Below are 12,603 nucleotides of genomic sequence, written 5' to 3'. Positions count from 1 at the left end.
CACCTTCCCCTCCCCTCACCCTCCCCTCACCCCTCCCACTCCTGTACTACATAAACTGAGCATTGTGATGCCCACCTGTACTCCCAGCCAACACTTGGGAGGTGGAAACAATGTGACCAGAGGTTCCACTTCATCCTCAGCAGCACAGGGCGTTTTAAATCAGGTGGGGATATGTGAGACCTTGTCTTAAAATAAAAAAAAAAAAAACCTTAAAGTTTTCTAACACTAAATAAAAAGATACTTCTTTCAAAGATTTGCGTCTGTACTTTACTTTGGGTGTGATAAAAGTTCCTTCTGTCTTGTTGAAAAACTTCCTGGGGTGATAGTATCCCATGATGGTCTCTCGTGAAGCCCCGCAGTGACCACAATTGTGCCAAAGGGTGCCTGAGCCCCTCTGGAGAGGACAAACATCTCTGTCCTGCTTTTCCTAGTCTCATCTTATCCCAAGGGATCATGGCTTCGACATCATGTGACTATCTGCCCAAACATTACAAAGAGAAGTCTTGGCCTGGGGTTCAGAAGTACCCCGACCTGAGAAGCAGATCCCTGGTCAGTCAGCTCTGCTGATCTGATAGAAGCCGTTAGGGCAGATGAAGGCGTCTCCTCCCAGGTTTATCTCACTCCGCTCACATTTCCTTCGAGACTAAGTCTGTCTCAGAAGGAAGAGCATCTGCTGGCCTCAGGTGTGCACCATGGCTCATAGGCCTTGCTCCAGAGACTCTGGAGAGGAGCAGATACTGTTTCCCTCGAGGTGAGATCACATCACAGAACCCATGATGCTCTAGGCTGGGGCCAGGGGCTTCCATGGGGCATTAATGGAGTGTCTGCATTAAGGAATTTGCAAACAGATTTATATTTATTTGTATTCTCTCATTTGGGCTTTTTTTTATGGTACTAGGAATTTTTATTTTTCCAAAGTTTTCATAAATGACTAGCACTGTGAGATTTGGTTCTTTTGATCCCTCGTTTGCAATTCTTTCAGTTTGGTTGGTTCCTGCTACTGCTACCAAGCTTAGTGCATAGTCAGCCTAGTGTTTTCAAATTCCAGCTCAAGGAAGGACAGTTGTCTTGGCTTAACTTGGTTATTATTAGCAGAAGGCTTTTGTGCTGGTGGGTGGGTGGGTGGGTGGGTGGATGGATGGATGGATAGAACGAACATAAAACGGGAAATAGCAATATGAACAGAATAAAAAGGAAACTCCCAAATCTGGACTTGGGAGCAGAAACTGAGGCCGCAGGGGTCAGCAAGCACCCTCCATGACAGCCAGGCTGTCTCGAGTAGTTCCCAGTGCTGTGACTCTTACCTACGCCAGGACATTCTCGTCCTGTACAAGCAGATGCTCTTTAACAGAAAGACCACTGTTTCGTTTTCAATCTCAACTCTTTTCCAGAGCCTCATGTGAAATGCTGGGCGACCAGCAAGACGGCTTTGCACTAGAGGTGCTTGCCACACAAACCTGGGACCCGAGTTGTCCTAAAAGCCCACCGTGGAAGAAGAGAACTAGTCAACTAGTCCCTGTAAGGTGTTCTCTGTCTCCACATACGTACTGTGGTGTGCAGCGCACAACGCCTGTCTGTGCTCTATGCACTCCCATACAGTTCGCGAGCTTCGGGCAAGGGGCTAGAGGTTGAAACATGCAGACACACAGAGACAGACAGATGGAGACACGGACCTCTAGACACTGGTAAGAAGCCCTTTATTCAGAAGCACCATGGAGGCTTATATACCTAACAGTCTGGTGGGCCAACAGGTGAAAACCTTATCCTCTGATCCTCAAGGCCAAGGCAACACGCGCTCGTGAAGCAGAGCTGGTAAACAACTTTGACACAGCTTTCAGTAACTCAAATCAGAAGGAAAGTAAAGATCTCTAGCAGGGAAGAGCAGCTGGAGGCCAGGACTCCAAATGGTCCCAACAGTGGTGCATACGTGCCTGTATGTACAGACACTGATAAATAATTTTTGAACAAATGCTTGATTTGTCAGCCTGTGGCACTCTTGGGAGGTAATCAACGTGCTAGGAGGGAGATATAAAAATAATTTAGGTCATTCCCGGCCACCATGAAGGGTCAGCAAAGCTCCACCATGTGTCCCAGCCATGATCTGGTGCTGTGACGCAAACAGAGCAGAACAGCCAGGCAGCCTTGCATGAAAACCTGAAATGGGAAACCAAAGCAAACCTGCCTTTCCAGCAGATCCCACCGGGTCATTTGCTCCTCTGGTGGGAATAACACAGCCACAGTACCTGTTTTGAGCGTACCTCATGACATGGCCGCAATCTGCAACAGTCTATACTTTGCAACATGAACTGATAAGGGTTCAGAGGGAGACACACACCCCACCCCCACCCCAGCTAACCACCACCCAAGAAGAGCCAGGACCTTTTTGACAGTTTATGACTGCCACCTATGGGCCAAAAGGAGGACTTGCTGGATGAGGGCCCCCTGGCCTCAGCTCACCTGTGGAAAACAACGCTGGACAGGTGTTGTCCATCCTTCAAGTCCAAAGTGTCAGCACACAGCTGTCCTTAGCTTAATAACCAGACAGATGGATCTGGCGTTTGGGGCTTCTTTTTTGGCACCATCTTCAGAATCTTTGTGCTTTGCCTCTTGGGGTATGCTGACCATCAATCAATTCTGACCTAAAACTGGCTTAGTTGGCCCAGCATCTCCCACACAACCCAAAACTCAAGAGCAAATGTTCTCAGCATTTTAATTCTCTTGTTCTTTCCACACAGAAACCTGTATCCTGCCTGAGCCCTGGAAAGGGTCGTGTTGGAGACAGGGTTGAGGGGAGAAAGCTGCGTCTGTCCTTGCTTGTGGCCAAGTGCTCGATTCAGGCTGCACCTTCACTGCAGAAGGAAGCGCTGAGATACTGACTCTATTAGACAAATGAGACAAACTTAGACATGAAAACCTTAGCTGCCTGAATACATGGGATCCTGTATTTTTCAAGTGTTTTCTATTTTCATGTATATGTCTGTGTAAGTATAGTCTCTGTGTGTGTGGGGGGCACAGCTAGACTATGGGTGCCCTTGGAGGCCAGCTGGAGTTACAGCCAGTTGTGAGCTGACCAGTGTGGGTGCTAGGAACCCAACTCAGGTCCTCTGGAATAGTGTCAATTACTCCTAACCACTGAGCCATCTCCCCAGGCCTATGGGATCCCACTTAAAACAGTTTGGAGAGATGTCTCAGTGATAAAGAATGCTTGCTGCTTTTACCAAGGACCTGGATTTTAATTCCCAGAGCCCCTGTCAAGCAGCTCATAGCTGCCCATAACTCCAGCTCCAGGGGATCTGAAACCCTCTTCTGGCCTCCAGGATACCCACATAGGTCTGCAAATACCTACACACAGACACATTCGGTATAATTAAAAATAAATCCTTAAGAAGAAACAAAACACACTTTTTGTTGTCTCATTTGTTGTTTGATCTTTTTCTCTTTTGGCTTTTTTAGGGGGGGGCCCACCACCCAGCTCCCAAATAAATCACACATGGAGGCTTAGTTACGAACACCTGGCCATATATATATTGTAGGCCAAATGTAGCCCCTGCCTTTAATCCCAGTACTCAGGAAGAAGAGAGAAGCAAGCAGATTACTGTGAGTTTGAGGCCAGCCTAGCCTATATAGTAAGTTCCAGAACAGCCAGCTAAGTAGTGAACCCTGAATCCTGCCTTAAAAACAAACAAACAACCCAACAAATTAAAATGTATTCTTAGCCAGCTGCCAGAGTCTACCAATCCAGGAGCTAGAATCTCATCAGACAGTGTCTGAAACCCTTAGAAAAGGTTTACCCACTACTGTCTAGCATGCCTACCTGTGGCCCCACCACTGTATTTGGTGAATACTTGGCTTTCTTTGTTCTAGAACTAATACACTTTCATACGGTGCACTGTTATTGGAGAAAATTAAATCTGTTCCAAGGCGCTACTCCTCCTTTTTGGCTCTAGTATAAACTTTTCCTTTTCCTCTTTGAGGTGAGAACTATGTTTCTTTGCATGTTACTCTCTGAAGACATCTAAGTCTATCACTCAATTTTTAATTCAACAGTGTCGGGAGCTGTGAACTCCCCAGATCCTGAATTTCTTGTAAACAACTTGTAATGTTTGCAGCTGCTCTGAGCACAAGACCCTGATGGCAGGGAAGAGGTTTCTGGTGATGGCTATCAGGTAAAAACCCCTATATAAGCTGCCCCTGGACACAATAAAGGGGGGCATCTGGGCATCAAGGATGACCTGTGTCTCTGTCTGTGTGTCTTTGTGTGTTTCAATCTCCAGTCCCTTGCCCGGTTCACGAACTGTATGGTAGCGCATAGAGCACAGACGGGCACGGTGCGCTACACAACAGTCTTGTTTTAGTTATTTATTTAGAGACAGGTTCTCATTATATTGTTTTGGCTGGACTGAACTGAGATGTAGGCCAGGCTGGCCTCAAACTCTTTGTCTCCCCAAAACTAGGAATAAGGGAGTATGCCAACATACCCAGCTATTTTGATTTATTTGTGATAAGGTCTCCTGTAGTCCAGACTGGCCTCCAAGTTGTTATATAGAGGAGGATGACCTTAAACTCCTGATCCTCTGGCCTCCATCTCCCAAACACTAGGATTACAGGTGATCGCGTCCAAAAAGGGATCACGCCTGGTGGCGCAAGCCTGTAATCCCAGCAAGCGGTAGGTGGGAGGCAGAAATAGCAGTATTCTAGGTCAGCCTGGGCTCCATAAGCAAGATAATCTTAAAATAAATATTAAATTAAATGATATAAAAAAAACAGTGTTTCGCAGAGAGCAATTCCTTATCTCTGGCAACTGTCAACTCCTAACGTGGCCCGATCTCAAGACACCAGAAACCCTGAGACACAGCTAAGCCCGGGAACCTTCCTTTCGAACTCGTGTTTCTACACGAGTCCACAGACGAGATCGGAAGTGGCGTGCAGCCACCGGGCGGAGCAAACCTCCAGCCGGTTATCCAGCTGACCGGAAGAGGAAGGTGCAGCCGGAATAAGGTCCCCTCCCACTTTCCTGTAGCCGGGAGTTCTTAGGAGCAGGTGTGCCGGCGCTATTGCGTCGCTGGACAAATGCTGAGATGCCGAACGGAAGCCGCTGCCCGGATTGCGGGTCCTCTGAGCTCGTGGAAGACTCGCATTATTCTCAGAGCCAGCTGGTGTGCTCCGACTGCGGCTGTGTGGTCACCGAAGGGGTCCTTACTACCACCTTCAACGACGAGGGCAACCTCAGAGGTACCCTGGGGGTAGCCTGGTGTGCTGGAATGCTTAATCCCAGACTCTTAGCGCCCCACCCCCCGATCGTGCTCACACAAATGTGGGAGAAGCTCGCTTAAAAAAAAAAGTAGCTGGAGGCGGGTGCTCTAACATGTAGTTTCCCCAGTACCTCCTATGATGCCAGTGGGTATACCGATGGTGAATGAATGAAACGGATAAGGTTTCACTCCTTTTTTCGGACCTGGTCAGTGTTGGAGGCTTGTTGACAAATTATTCGGGAATACAACATGAACCATTTGGGAATAGAATGCAAACCATTACCCCATAGTAATTTTTAGCACTAACTGGCAAAATGTTCCTCCTATCCTTCCACGCCATTGTTTAGTTCAGCGAGACCATTGAGTCTCGACCACTTTGGGAGATTGAGCGACCTTTTCCCAGGTGTAGCCCAAGACCGTCGTGCATATCAGCTATTTACATTATAAATCGTAATTCTAACAAAACTACAGCCATGAAGTAGCAACGAAGTTCATGGTTGAGGTCACCACAACATGAGGAACTGTATTAAAGGGTCACAGCATTAGAAGGTTGAGAACCGCTGTGCTACGTCAAAATTGAATGTACCAGAGAAAAGGCTGGGAAATTGGGATCACCAGCATTGCTTTATATAGTTCTATACTGGCTGTCTTTGGTGCTACTGGAAGACATAAAAAGCCAGGTGAGCCTTTACTGTTACGTGGATGGGGTATCTTCTCTGAGATGGGAAGTGGGTACGCGATAGCTTGAAATCTCCCTGGTTTTACGTGGTCAGAGGACAAGGAGATGATGAGTGGATAGAGGCCACCTGTGCTATTTGTTTATTATTATTAATTTGTATATTATTTACAGAAGTGACATATTCCCGAAGCACCGGGGAAAACGAGCAAGTTAGCCGCAGCCAGCAGCGAGGTAAGAATCACCCTTTTCCTCCTTAAATTTCAGCTTTGCTTTTATTTACGTGACTCTTTAATGTTTGAATGTTTGTATGGGTGTTCTAATTGCATGTATACCGTGCGCATGCCTGGTGCCCATGGAGTCAGAAGAGGGTGTTGGATCACATGGACCTGGAGTTATAGGTGGTTGTGAGTTGCCATAAGGGTGCTGGGAACTGAACGCCAGGTTTTCTGCTAGAGCAGCAAGTGCTCTCAACTGCTGAGCCATCTCTCCAGCCCAGAGAACCAACTTTTTATTATTCAGTGGCTTGAAAGAAAATTGTCTTGACGTCCTAGTCCATCCACATGTGTTCTTGTTGATAGGCTAGAAGAGAACCGTTATTGATGGGCTGTATGCCTACAGTCCCAGCACTCAGGAGGAGAGGCAAGAGGATAGACTTAGAGGTCAGCCCAGCTAACATAGTGAGTGCGTCTTAAAAACCAGAAGGAATAGAGGTAGATGAAGGTTTGGGTCTGCACTAGCCTTAAAGTAGCCTCAAGAAGCCCTTGGTAAAAGCTTGGCTTTGGAGCTGGGGGTGCGGAGTAAGTTGGTGATAGAATATGCACCTATCATGTGTAAGGCTTGCGGTTCAATCCCCAGAACCAAAAAAATAAGGAACTTTGCCCTGTCTATAAGTCAGAATAGCTCATAAAAGGGTGGTGGATTGAGTGTGACCTTCCCACAAGTGTTTTGTACCTTTGGAAGGAGCACAGTTCTAAAGGTTAAGACTACAACTCAGTGATAAGGAGCTTGCCCAGCATGCTCGAGGATCAGTCTAGCTCCCGTGCACACGGCCACATCAAGTGTCCTGTTAGTACAGAAGGGCATTTTGTTTGTTTGTTTTTGTTTTTTGAGACAGTGTTTCTCTGTAGCTTTGGGGTCTGTCCTAGAACTCACTCTGTAGACCAGGCTGGTCTCGAACTCACAAGATCCTCCTGTCTCTGCCTCCCGAGTACTGGGATTAAAGGCATGCACCACCACCACCACCACCGCCTGGCTAGAAGGGCGTATTATTTGTGCATCTGCTATATATGGCAAGTTTAATGGAACTAAATTAAGTCCTAGCTAAACTTCCTTTGACCGCTCTGCTTACTATGTGTTTTCCTAGATCTCCGTCGAGTGAGAGACCTGTGTCGGATCTTGAAGTTGCCCCCTGCGTTCGAGGAGACCGCCATCTCCTACTACCAAAAGGCCTATCAGCTGTCTGGCATCCGTGCTGCGAGGCTCCAGAAGAAGGAAGTGTTAGTTGGATGCTGTGTTCTCATCACCTGCCGGCAACATAACTGGCCCCTGACCATGGGCACCATCTGCACCCTGCTGTATGCAGATCTGGATATGTTTTCCGGCACCTACATGCAGCTGGTGAAGCTTCTGGGGCTGGACGTGCCAGCTCTGTGCCTGGAAGACCTGGTGAAGTCTTACTGCGGCAGGTACTTGTCCAGGAGGCAGCAGGGGTAGGCAGCTGTCCTGGCAGATATATGCTTTCGCCAGAGTCTGTCTTTCCTTCCCAATCCATGCTCACCACTGAGGTCAATACCGTTTGCACATTTCCAGGACACTGTAATCTTCCCATCCCCTTTCCATCACAGGACTGTGATAATGTTAAAAAAAAAAAAAAAAAAAAACATCCTCAGCCAGCCTTGGCATAGGGCTGCTGAGTTGCCCCCCTCCTGCGTTATGAATGGCAGTCACTGGAATTACATGGCAGGGGCCCTGCTCCAGCAGGATCACCTCTATATGGAGTCCAGAGATACTAGTTAGTGGTCGAACAAGGTTTGAAGCTAAGGTTTTAATGAGATTTTTAGTTGTTTTAGACAGTCTCATACAGCTTAGGCTGGGTTTGTACTTCTGATCACCTTAACTCCATCTTCCTACTGCTGAGATTACAGGTGTGCACCACTAGCCTTGGTTTGCCCCCCCTTTTTTTTAGGGTTTTTTTTTTTTTTTGACAAGTATACTTTAAAACAAAACCAAACCACAAAAATGGCTGTTGAAGTTTGGTAGCACACACTCTTGACTCCAGCACTTGGGAGACTGAAGCAAGAGTATCGTGTTCTAGACCAGCCTGGACTGGGTGTGAAACCATATGTTAAAAGAAGCAAACGAGGCTAGGCAGTGGTGTTGTACACCTTCACTCCCAGCGCTCAGGAGGCCGAGGCAGGCGGATCTCTTGTGAGTTGGAGGCCGCCTGGTCCACAAAGCGAGTTCCGGGACAGCCAGGAAGGGATGTTACCAAATGGTTGAAACATGGTCATATCCTAAGTAGACACATATAACGGTGCCCTTCCTGTAGAGCGAATAGGGACACTGGAATTGTGCCAGTAGGAAGGTGCTCAGTTGATATACCATTCACCTGGCACGTCCCTGCCCCATTGCTCAGTACCTTGCTCCCGTGACCTCGAGTGTCTCTAGGACAGACTAGCTTCCCCATCCATCTTGGGTAGATGACCCTGCTCACCCCGGAAGAACACCCTATCAGTCATTTGACCTTCATTTTGGTTGTTTCAGCTTCAAACTGTTCCAGGCTTCCTCATCCCTGCCAGCCAAATATGTGGAGGACAAAGACAAGATGCTGTCTCGAACCTTGCTGCTGGTGGAGCTGGCAAATGAGACATGGCTCGTGACTGGGCGCCATCCCTTGCCTGTCATCACTGCAGCCACCTTCCTGGCGTGGCAGTCTCTGCGGCCTTCAGACCGACTGACATGTTCTCTTGCCCAGTTCTGTAAACTGGCAAATGTGGACCTGCCCTACCCGGCCGCCTCCCGTCTGCAGGAGCTGCTGGCTGTGCTGCTGCAGATGGCCGGCCGGCTGGCTTGGCTGCAGGTCCTAAAGCTTGACAAGCGGACTGTGGTGAAGCACATTGGTGACCTCCTCCAGCACCGCCACATGCTGATACGCATGGCTTTCCGAGATGGAACAGCAGAAGCAGAGACCCAGGAGCAGCATCCGGGGGGACAAGGACAGCAGGAAGCGGAAGATAGTACCTTTGATTTGCCCAAGAGGAAACGCCCAGCCAGTCCTGCACCTCTGCTCCCACCCTGTATGTTAAAGCCTCCCAAACGGACCCATCCCACCCCCGTTGTTTCCGTAGTGACTGGAGATGAGAACATTTCTGATAGTGAAATCGAGCAGTATTTGCGCACCCCTCAGGAAGTTAGAGACTTTCAGAGAGCCCAGGCTGCTGCCCAGGCAGCCATGAGTGCCCCTAACCCTCCGTGATGCAGGTTCTTCCAGGTGTAGTCAGTAATTCTGACTGCGATTTGCTGATTGCCATGCTGCAAGAAGTAAAGTATATGACCCTTGGATATTCCTTTTTTCTTTAGGAAACCAAGAGTAGCAGTTAATTGGACCCAGTACCCTAGCGATACTGGGAGGTGCATGGGATGTCTGTGGGTGGGAAAATCCTGTCCCTTGGTGCAGGGGAGCACCTTGGCTGTCCACAGTCTGAGTTGGACTCCTAGACTGCTGAAGATCTGCCCGGCTCTCTCCTGCCGTGGTGTGAAGTCAGCACATTGCTGATGTGAAGAGGTGGTATCGACCATTACAGGAGCAGGAGCCGCGATTCCTGGCCCATGTTTGCTCTGGGCTCCACCTGCCTCCTCTACCTCGTTAACAAACGGACCATAGGTGGACCACGGCTGTCGCTCAGAGGGCTTTGCAAGATTTTAATATATTAAAACAAAGAGGCATCTGCTAGAACACATTCTATTGTATAAAACCAGAGCTTTTAAAACATGTTTTCTTTGGCACTTGGTTCCCTCCCTCCCCTTTTCCCGGCATATTGCAAAAAGCTCTCCAGTGCTAAGGCGTTGGCAGGGTATGTAAACAGCAGCCAGCATACGTGGGAGAGTAATACAAAGCTTCTCTAATGTTGTCTGTGCAGCAAGCATAAATAATGGGGCCCATATCCAGGAGCATGGATTCTCCCCCACTGTGTTCTCTCACCTACCAGACCTGGGTTCCCTCCTGCTTCCCAAGGCCCAAGAATTCCTCTACTTCCACGTGGTTCTGTAGTAAAAGGCATTTTAGGTTGGGGAAGATGGTGGCTGGAGGTTTTAGCAAGTAGTGAAAGCACAGCCTCGAGCAACCTGCACCTAGGTGCTCCCTCAGAGCCTGGTGGGGTTTCAGTGAGACGGTTTGGCATTTCAGGTTCCTAACTGGAGTTAGAAATTGTATTACCATGGCTTTGCCACAGAAAGCCTCATGGAGGCATTTTCCCCAGTCCCTTGGAGTTGGACAGCTGAGGGCAGGCAGTGGGTATTGTCACTGAGCAGCTGAGGGGAGCCCCTCTCCAGACCGTCGGACAGGTTGTGCTCAGATCCAAACCTCAGCTCCTCCCCTTGAGTCCCTAGGCGCTTAGCATTGCTTTCTCAGGTCTTGTTCTGAACTCTGCTGGAAGGATTGTGTACCACTCCCTAGGGATCACGGCCCCCTAGTCGTGCACCTCTCCCAGCTGCCCACCTTCTGCGGGACTCAGCTGGTCTTAGAGTTACCTACACTCCGCCCCTCCCCCCTTGCATAGTTTATCTGAAAAGGCAGCACCTGTTACTCGCCCTGGCCTGGGACATGGCTCACCTGCTAGGATGGTTTCCCAAGCCAGAACTGGGGAAGAGGCCTGGGATCTTGGCAGTCACGCGGTGCCTCCTTAAGCTGGTGAGGAAAAGGCAGTTCCCAGGTTTCCTGAGCCTACCGGGGCTGAGCTTTGCCATTCTGTTTATGGGTCACCTCACAGATGGACGGAACTTTTATCCCTACCTGGGAGGGCACACCAAGACCTTGACCATCAAAACTGGTCTAAGCTGATGTCTGGGATTGTCTGTCGCTACTGCTGAGGGATAGTGCAGACGAGTGGCAAGCATCTGCCTTCTCCCTTTCCCAGCCTGGATAACTAAAGATGGTGAGCCCAAGGGCAGCCATCAGCATGGCCACCTCAAACCTACACATAGGTAGACAGCTTGGACCGCCCAGGAGGATCGAGGAGTAACAAGCCGGTGTGACCGGCCCACTCTAAATCTAGCCCGCCTCTGCCCTAGACGGTGGTCTCGCTTTTCCAGAGGCCGGTCTTCATGCACCCTCCTGCTATGGCCTCTGCGCCGGTCACACTGGTATCCTCATACTTGCCCCCCTTGGGGGCACCGTTAAGACTGGTAGTGTTGAGCGGGTATGAGCGGCGCTTACTCTCCCTCTCCAGTGCGCTGCCGCTGCCCTTGAGATTGTCACGGCTGGCGCAGCGGCGCTGTCCGGGCCGCCCAGTCTCAGGGATCGGCGCTGCGCTGGTGTCGGAGCCCTCCGACGGCGTAAGCATGGGCTCGCCCTCGAGTGGAAGGCCGTCGCCGGGGCTATTGCGGCTGCTGCCCGGGTAGCTGTCGGAAGGGCTATTGTGCAAGCTGCCGCTCTCACTGGACAGCAGCTCTGGAGCTCCTGTGGACGCGCGCAGCGCCTTAAGCCGGCTCTTGCCGCCAGTCTCTCCAGCTCGGTGACCCTTAGCCCGACTCTTGTGTACTCGGCGCCCGTGATGCAGGTTGTTATGGTGCCGGGGAGCTAGGCTGCCACGGGAGCCCGTGGGCTCTGGCTCTGCATCCCCGCGGGCAGCCACACCAGCCTCGCACACCTGACTCTGGGCCACCTGCAGATTGGTGAGTTTGCACAGGGGCGCCGGCGCGCGGCCACTGCTGCCACTTGGGGAGGAGGACTTGAGGGAGGCCGGTCCCTCCCCCAACACCGGGGATCCATCCTCCGCAGCAGTTGGTAGGGCCCGGGGTGGGGCGTGGGAAGCCGAGGGTGAAGCAGGAGCGCAGCAGGCCCGCCAGGAAGCCCGAACATCCCTACGGCGGGCACAGTGGTGCGTGAAGACAAAGAGGCCCAGAGCTGAAGCTGCCACACCATAGAGGCAGCTACACACCACTCCGGGCAGCCAGCGCTGAGATACCGCCAAAGCGCCACAGGCCCACATAGCCAGATACAGGAAATGTGTGGTCATCAGCGCCCCCAGCTGGACTCCCGGAGAATACACGCCATCACCATCCTCTGGGAGCGCAGGTGTTCCTACCCCTGCGCCAACCGTAGCCAAAAGGGAACCAGAGTCACTTAGGAGGCCGCCACTGCTCCTGAGCCTGGTGGAACCCCTCAGGTCTTCCCCTGGCTCCAGAGACAGCCTACTGTTACCCTGCTTTGGATTCTGGGCCACATGACCCCGTAAGTGCAGGCCCGCACACAAGAAGTAGATCCAGGTGATGGGCAGAATCAACGCCACCGGGATGTAGAAAGCGCCAAGGCTTGGACGCCATACCAGCCAGCAACTAGGGGGAGACAGAGGTAGTGGATGAAGAGTTTGGAGAGCCCAGGAGCTGGGGCACAGGCTGGGTGGTAGATGAGGTAGGATGTGGGAAGTAGAGAGGTGAGGCGGGCCCTGGCTT

At 50.6% G+C, this 12,603-nt stretch overlaps 2 protein-coding genes across 2 annotated transcripts in view; one reads left to right on the top strand and one right to left on the bottom strand.

Moving 5' to 3' along the window:
* The first annotated feature begins 4,984 nt into the window (after nt 1-4,984).
* On the top strand, nt 4,985-9,834 carry Brf2 (BRF2 general transcription factor IIIB subunit). Its single transcript, XM_075986456.1, has 4 exons — nt 4,985-5,232; nt 6,103-6,162; nt 7,295-7,616; nt 8,695-9,834. Exons 1-4 carry the CDS (start codon nt 5,079-5,081, stop codon nt 9,404-9,406), a joined length of 1,248 nt encoding a protein of 415 aa, XP_075842571.1. The 5' UTR covers nt 4,985-5,078; the 3' UTR covers nt 9,407-9,834.
* Nucleotides 9,835-9,886: 52 nt separating this feature from the next.
* The window catches only part of Adgra2 (adhesion G protein-coupled receptor A2), a 39,648-nt gene continuing 36,931 nt past the window's right edge, over nt 9,887-12,603 (bottom strand). Inside the window, exon 19 of the mRNA XM_075986455.1 lies at nt 9,887-12,486. Coding sequence (XP_075842570.1) covers nt 11,217-12,486 — 1,270 coding nt within the window. The 3' untranslated portion in view covers nt 9,887-11,216. The remainder of the gene's footprint in view (nt 12,487-12,603) is intronic.

Source organism: Microtus pennsylvanicus, chromosome 9, assembly GCF_037038515.1.
Source record: "Microtus pennsylvanicus isolate mMicPen1 chromosome 9, mMicPen1.hap1, whole genome shotgun sequence".
Taxonomy (NCBI): domain Eukaryota; kingdom Metazoa; phylum Chordata; class Mammalia; order Rodentia; family Cricetidae; genus Microtus; species Microtus pennsylvanicus.
The sequence above is the reverse complement of the archived record's forward strand: the minus strand, read 5'-3'. Positions and strand labels throughout refer to the sequence as shown.